The sequence below is a fragment of the Nematolebias whitei genome, chromosome 9 (genome assembly GCF_014905685.2).
Source record: "Nematolebias whitei isolate Nwh7 chromosome 9, NemWhi1, whole genome shotgun sequence".
NCBI lineage: Eukaryota > Metazoa > Chordata > Actinopteri > Cyprinodontiformes > Rivulidae > Nematolebias > Nematolebias whitei.
Genome location: NC_056506.1, coordinates 50,407,247 through 50,415,365, shown reverse-complemented (window position 1 = coordinate 50,415,365; position 8,119 = coordinate 50,407,247). Strand labels below are relative to the sequence as shown.

The 8,119-nt window shown below is 43.4% G+C and overlaps 1 protein-coding gene across 1 annotated transcript; it reads right to left on the bottom strand.

The window, feature by feature from the left end:
* Positions 1-977: 977 nt before the first annotated feature.
* cldn15la (claudin 15-like a) lies at positions 978-7,782 on the bottom strand. The gene is made up of 5 exons (XM_037682475.1): positions 7,409-7,782; positions 1,920-2,084; positions 1,512-1,593; positions 1,303-1,416; positions 978-1,167 (listed from the first exon to the last, which is right to left on the bottom strand). The coding sequence occupies exons 1-5, from the start codon at positions 7,623-7,625 to the stop codon at positions 1,095-1,097; spliced, it is 651 nt and encodes a 216-aa protein (XP_037538403.1). The 5' UTR covers positions 7,626-7,782; the 3' UTR covers positions 978-1,094.
* Positions 7,783-8,119: the final 337 nt, after the last annotated feature.

The following is an 8,119-nucleotide window of genomic DNA, read 5'->3' as shown; positions in this document are numbered from 1 at the left end:
CCCCCCCGACCCCTGAACCCCGACCCTTGAACCCTGAACCACAAACCTCTAAAACTCAACCCCCGACCCAAGACTCCCTAATCCTTGATCACCACTGAAGTATTTTCTTATTTCACTCTGATTTTTTTATTGTTCGTATGTTTTTATTATTTTTAACAATAGAAACTTTTACAGCCGTTGTGCTATTTTAGCTGTTGCTGCTCCAAAATGTTCAGCTCGTTCAGGAGAGCTGGGACTTTTGTTTTTAACAACTTCTAAACCTTTGATTTTATGACAAACATTTCCTCGTTGAAATACACGAGACGTTCCTTTAAAACATTCTTCTCGTTGAAACGTGTCTCTGGTTCACCTTCTTAAGCTACTTTTAGCATTTAGCTACTATTCTGATACTTTTGACTTTTCTCTGGCCTTTTGATACCTTTAGCTGTTAACGAGCATGCTGATTCTTTTAGCTGTTAACGAGCATGCTGATTCTTTTAGCTAACTTTTTCCACTCAGGTTTTAGCCTCGTGTTGTGTCAAAAGGCTAACGGTTATCTTCTTGCTGATATTTGAGCTAGTCTTCTGCTACTTTAACTTTTCTCATTTTAGCGCGTGTGGTTCTGGATTGACGTGTGGTTCTGGGTTCACGTGTGGTTCTGGACGTGTTCGGACTCCTGGAGTTTGTTCAGAAACTGAACATGGAGCAGCAACCGGGCCGATCCGGTTCTGCAGAGGCCGGGCTGTAATCCTGCTTTCTGCATGTCAGCAGGTGGATTAATCATCAATATTACACACACACACACACGCACGCACGCACACACGTTTTTCTGCAGCCTGAAGGAACAGATATATTTTTAAATTGTTAATTAACATTAAAAATAATTTCTTCTCTTCTGGATTTGAAAAAAAACAAACTTTTTTTTGTAAAACAAACTTTATTCAGATAAAAACTAAAAACAGTTTTTTTAAAACAACAACAATCAACAAATCGTTCAGTTTTCAAAGAATCACGACAAAAGATTTCCCCTCAAAACCTCCAGAGACTGAAAAATAGTGTGTGTGTGCATGTGTGTGTGCATGTTTGTGTGTGTGTGTGCACGTGCATGTGCATGTTCAGACGTAGGCTCTGCCTGTTCCGGGATCGGATCGGGCCGTGGCGGTGTAGACCTTCTTTGCAGGGTAGTTTCTGCAAAACAAGAAGCAGAAAGTCTCAGTGAGACACCTGGGGGGGTCAGAAGTTCTGACATCACAGGCTGAGGCCCGCTCTGGATGTTTGGGTCAGAACCACAGCTCCAGAACACGCCTCAGGTGGAGGTCTTACCCTTTCTTGCCAGCAGGGGTCGCTCTCTTGCAGGCGCTGCAGAGCATGGCCCCGCCCAGGACAGACAGGGACCCGCCCCCCCAGCCCATGTAGAGACCTGTACCCAGCTCGAACCTGCACACAAACCAGCTGTCAGACCCGACTGGACCCAAGTAGTCCTACTCACCGGACCGGTTCTGGTTCACCTGACGGGCCTACAGAGAACTCACCTCACGCCTCCGAAGGCCGGGTTGTAGAACTCCTGGACCACCTGGACCCCGTACCAGGAGCAGGCTAAGATGCAGCACAGACCTGCAGAACAAACAAACAAACAAGATTATTTATTCTTTAGTAACAGTCTTTGTGCATCACAGTGTTTTCAGTGTTTAACGTTTCAATCAAAGCTGGTGATTCTGCCTTTGTCTGTGTGTCTGTTAGCAAAATATCTCGTGGCTCACTGGGTGGATTTTACTGAAACGTTGCACGAACGTCTGCGCCCGATTAGGTTGTGGAGTCAAACTGATTCAAAATGGCTGCCACAGAGAATCAGTAAAATATCTCTAACTCAGTGAGCTGAGATTTGGTAGTAGCTGAGAGTGATCCCCGACACATTCGTTAAACTCAGCGTGTTTTCGTACCGGCCAGGATGCTGAGGATTCCTCCGGCGACGGCCATCTTGGCCTTGGACTCGTCGGTGGCCGAGCCGATCTTGATGCATTTGAGTCCGAACATCGAGACGATCATGCAGGCGAGGCCGAGCAGCAGAGAGATGATCATGAGGGCGCGGCCCGCCTGCACGTGGGCTGAAGACACCAGGAAACAGTACAAGTACATCAAATACTCACAGAAGCAGTACAAGTACATCAAATACTCACAGAAGCAGTACAAGTACATCAAATACTCACAGAAGCAGTACAAGTACATCAAACACTCACAGAAACAATACAAGTACATAAAAAAAATCTCACTGGCTCTCTAACGAGGCGCACGCGTTTCTCCCTCTCCCTGTTCTGCTCCTGCTTTTCTGCTCTGTCGGTGTCGGAGCAGCTCCTATTCTTTACACATCTTCCGAAATGAAAACTACTGTTTTGGATCTGACCAACTGGACTTTTGACGCAAATGACAGAATCTTTTCAACAAGGCGACAGAGTCCTGGAGAACCCTCATCTGCTCAGACGACACGCATGCAGCTGGATATGTCTCTGGGGGTGATGTGTCGACCTCTGCTGTCGACCAAGGACGTCAGAATTCCATATAACTGGATTTATGATAACAGGTTTCCTGTTTGGAACAGTCTGGATCCTGGTTTATCAACACACAAAGAAGACGGTCGCAGCTAATCTGGACCTCGTCAGGCTGCTGCCTATGTGAAGGTTGATCCGTACTGGGAGGACTCAAAATCAGCTGATTTACGAGCTAATCCGTAAGATGGAAGTGATTTGAATCACAGGCCACCTGCGGCTTTGGGACTTGTCGTCACGGAAACAACCTTGAAGAGGCTCGTAAGCACGGACCAGTAGAATGCACCTTAATCTGGACATTTCGGACCTTGGAAGTACCAGTTCAGACTCAAGGCTGACAAGAAAAAATGGTCTGCCTGAATAAATCAACAAATGTGGATTATCTGAATCTGACTCCCTGGTTGGCCTTGAACAGGCCGACTTACCAATTTCTCCTGGGAAATGTGTAAACTAATGAAAGCTTCATCTATCAAACTTTTTTAACAAATAAAAACTGAAAAGTGGGGCGTGCAGTATTATTGGGCCCCCTTGCGTTAATACTTTGTAGCTCCGCCTCTTGCTGCAGTTCCAGCTGCAAGTCTCTTGGGGTTTGTCTCCATCAGGTTTGAACATGGAGACACTGAAGTTCTGCCCATTCTTCCTGCAGAACAGCTGGAGCTCAGTGAGGTTGGATGGAGAGCGTTTGTGAACAGCAGTCTTCAGCTCTTTCTACAGATTCTCGATTGGATTCAGGTCTGGACTTTGACTTGGCCGTTCCAACACCTGGATACGTTTATTTGTGAACCATTCCATTGTAGATGTGTCTTTATGTTTTGGATCATTGTCTTGTTGGAAGATAAATCTCCGTCCCAGTCTCAGGTCTCTTGCAGACTCAAACAGGTTTTCTTCCAGAATGGTCCTGTATTTGGCTCCATCCATCTTCCCATCAATTCTGACCATCTTCCCTGTCCCTGCTGACGAAAAGCAGGCCCAAACCATGATGCTGCCACCACCATGTTTGACAGTGGGGATGGTGTGTTCAGGGTGATGAGCTGTGTTGCTTTTACTCCAAACATATCGTTTTGCATTGTGTCCAAACAGTTGGATTTTGGTTTCATGTGACCAGAGCACCTTCTTCCACATGTTTGGTGTCTCCCAGGTGACAAACTTTAAACAACACTTTTTATGGATATCTTTGAGAAATGTCTTTCTTCTTGCCACTCTTCCATAAAGGCCAGATTTGTGCAGTGTACGACTGATTGTTGTCCTATGGACAGACTCTCCCACCTCAGCTGTAGATCTCTGCAGTTCATCCAGAGTGATCATGGGCCTCTTGGCTGCATCTCTGATCAGTCTTCTCCTTGTTCCAGATGAAAGTTTAGAGGGACGGCCGGGTCTTGGTAGATTTGCAGTGGTCTCATACTCCTTCCATTTCAATATGATTGCTTGCACAGTGCTCCTTGGGATGTTTAAAGCTTGGGAAATCTTTTTATATCCAAATCCGGCTTTAAACTTCTCCACAACAGTATCTCGGACCTGCCTGGTGTGTTCCTTGGTCTTCATGATGCTCTCTGCGCTTTGAACAGAACCCTGAGACTATCACAGAGCAGGTGCATTTATACGGAGACTTGATTACACACAGGTGGATTCTATTGATCATCATCAGTCATTTGGGACAACATTGGATCATTCATAGATCCTCACTGAACTTCTGGACTGAGTTTGCTGCTCTGAAAGTAAAGGGGCCCAATAATACTGCACGCCCCACTTTTCAGTTTTTTATTTGTTAAAAAGTTTGACACATCCAATAAATTTCATTCCACTTCACGATTGTGTCCCACTTGTTGTTGATTCTTCACAAAAAATTAAAATTTTATATCTTTATGTTTGAAGACTGAAATGTGGCAAAATGTTGAAAAGTTCAAGGGGCCCAATACTTCCACAAGGCATTGTATGGTGGCCATCTTGGATTTTGATTTGGATTCAGTTTGTGATGGGGAACATTCTCAGCTAGCAGCACACCAAATTTCAGATTAATATATTTTTTTAAATAGCTGTTATCATATTTTTTCCCTTATAGCTCTGGCGGCCATCTTGGATTTTCAGTTTGCATCAGGAATGTGTAACAACTTCCTCTCAGCTACAAACAAACCAAATTTTAGCTCAAGTTCTCAAAGAATGACTGAGTTATAGCCAATTTAGTGTTTTCTAAGGAAGCTGTGGCAGCCATCTTGAACCAAAATGGCTCCAAAAGTTAATCAGTTTTGTTCAGAGACATCACTCCAGGTCATGTGACCTCACTGTGCCAGAGGCTGTGAAAAGTTCTGTCAGTGATTTTCAATGAGAAAAATGGCGTCTTTGTTTGTAAATTATGTCGCCATGGTAACTCCAAACACCAATCAAAGGAACAGCACACATCACGGTGCCGAGACCTTCAGTCTTCATGTCATCTGGGATGAATTCATGTTTTATTTTAGGGTTTGGGAAACATTTATCATGAAAATATTTCCTGGTTGTTTTAAAGGTATTTATAATCTCCTGCTGCTCAATAATCCAGGTAGAAAAATCTAAAAACTCAAGTCAGGTCCTCTGGAAGGGTTCAAAAAACAAAAAATTGTAGAAACGTTTTGTCTTTGTGACTTGATGGCTGTTTACTATTCACAGGAGGCGCAGTGATTCTGGCAATGACAGCATTGTAAGAGGGGGACGGTTGTTGACAGTATTTTAGTTGATGTTTTCTTAGTTCATATCTTTGATCTTATCACTGTTTTTCTTTTTACATTTTATTGTTGGATGTAACTGGGACCCTGTGAACATCATTTCATTCCACCACATGAGGTGCAAATGATAATAAAGAACCTTGAATCCTTGAATTCCTTTACTCCTCTCTCAAACCATCGTTCCTCTCTGTCCAGGATGTGAACATCTTCATCCCTGAAAGAGTGACCTCTGACCTGGAGATGAGTGTAGACCTCACAGTCCAAGAAAGCCAACCTGCCATTTTTTACATCTTCTCGTGTGAACTTGATGTATTTATCCACAGAGTTGATGTGGTCAGTAAAATGTTGGACTTCCTGAGATTTGATTTTAACCCAGGTGTCGTCAACATACCTGAACCAATGACTTGGTGGTGTCCCTGAAAAGGACGTCAAGGCTCTCTTTTCCACCTCCTCCATGTACAGGTTGGCAACAATAGGAGAAACTGGAGACCCCATAGCACACCCATGTTTCTGCCTATAATATTGCTCCCCATATGTGAAGTAGGTATGTAAAATATTTCCCAGCTTTAAAACTACAAGTCAGTTTTACTTTAAGAATCTCCTTTAGGTCAGTTAAAAATGTAAACAAGTCGAATGTTCCATGATTCTTTAAACTCCACAGAAAGAAAAGTTCAACTAAAATCAGCGTCAGTGAAAAGACGAGAAATCGTCCGTATGAAACGTTCTACGTATTTTTTGTTTTTCATTTTATTTTGAAAACATGTAAATATATTTATTTTGAATTCTGATAAATCTGCTGTAAGAAATAAAGATGTCTCTGAGACAAAAATCACATTTTTGTTTTTTATCTGCAGGTTCTCTGAACAAATCTTCAGTGTTTTAATCTTAATTTATGATTTTTACTAAAAGGATTTGACCTCAAATCAAGTTAACATTTTAAAATCTGCTTCGTGTTGAAGTTATTTAAAATGTTGAATAAAATCCACATTATTCTTTAAATAAGGTGTTCTTCCAGGACTTTTCAGACCATTCAGTTAGGACTGATCATTTAAATAATTTCTTATATTCTTTGTTTGTCCTGAGCTGAGCGTGATTAAAGTTAACTAAATATAAAGAGGCTGATTTTATCAGTAAAAATGTTTGTTCTGCTCTGAGTCACACACCGGCTGTGCTCGAAGGAGGAACCACAGCGTTCAGTAAACGGTTTTACGGCCTCCGTACGAGCTGGACGTTTCAGACGTCGCTGAGCTGCAAACTGCGAGAAGAAGCAGGAGGTTTGTTTCAGAGGGGATTTAAACCCAACCTAGATTAATAATCCTGTTCAGGTCGTTTCCAAACAACATAAAAGCATTAAAAATGACATCCAAACGATGTAATGTCTTTAAAATGAAATAATGTGATAAAACACGGTAAACACGGTGGATACTGACAGAGCATCCAAACGGTTGCATCATATTTTAAAGAAAAAACTAAAATCTATCGGTGCACTTCAACGAAATCTATTTAAGCAGACTACATTATTTTAAAAAATAACACCAAATACACACTTTTTACTTTAAATCCAGCAAAACTGAACGGAGGGAAAAAGACGAGCCAGTTTCTTCTGTTTGAACAGTTTCCCTCCATTTTATCGACAGCCGAGAAGAACGTCCAAAATGGCGGCTAAAGATAACCTGCTTCATGCTTGACGAGGAAAACAACTGAATTTATTCAGCAATTGTCCGTTACTCCCAATAAAAAAACTTGCTGTAAAACATGTCACATTTTCTTGTTGAAACAAAGATTTCATTTTGGTTTTGGCGGGAAAGTCCCGACAGTAAAACCCACCGACCTTTGATCTGAAGTTTGGCCACATGTGGCCGATACGTTTTTATCGTGTTTTATTTTTTAGCTTTCAAAGAAAACATTAGTTTTATCAAGAAGACGGATCAACAGATAAATAATTAACGGTCTTCGTGTCCGTTACGGCCTCTTCGATTCAAACGTTCAGTTCTGTTGAATTATTGGCAGGACGATTAGTTTTTTATTGATTAAACTTTTAAACAAGGAGCTCATGATGGGAGTTGTTTGTTTAGGCATTGATCAGGTTAGCGGCTGTTTGTCTTTAAACTGGATTCTTTAAGGTGAAACATAAAAACGGTGTAAACGCGGCGGTCTTAAACCGGATCTAGAACCTCCTCGTCTTACCGGGCAGATCGAGCATGGACTTGAAGTCCTGACACTCGGCGATGCCGGCGCTGTTCTCGGCGCAGGCGTGCCACAAGTTCTCAAACTGCCTCTGAGAGATGATGACGCTGCCGGACACCGAGGAGACCTTCCAGTAGTCGTTGGCGAGCGCCGTCCCAGTGATCAGCCAGGCGATGATGCCCATCATGAACCCGGTCGCCTCCACAGCGGTCGACATGGTTCGTTAGAAAACAGCAAAGGAGGTGAAGTCCAGCTGAGATCGACCGAACGTCTAAACGTGTCAAATATCAGAGTCCTCTACGGCGACGCCTCGGCTGATGAGGTCAGGATCAGCGGGTTGAAGGTTCTGGTCTCGACTCTTCAGCTGAGCCTGCTAATCTGAAGCCTGTGGCTCCACCACGAGGACTTTAGACCCTGTGGGGCCATAAACGGCAGGGCCACTCCTTCAGGTCCCCTTCACCTCCTGCAGCTGGAGCCATGATGATGGTGACGCAGCGTCCACACCTCACCGCCATGACGACGACAGGAGGTCATCAGGAGGTCGAACAAACAAAGACGATGTGGAACTGAAAACAGGAAGCTGATACGTGCGCTGGTTTCCTCAGAGACGTGCGCTCGTGTAGAGAAGCCACCAGAAGTTATTTCCAGCTGCAGGTTTAATTTACGGCTCTGGAGGGTCAGCTGCAGTCTAGCTTCACACGACTTGTCCGT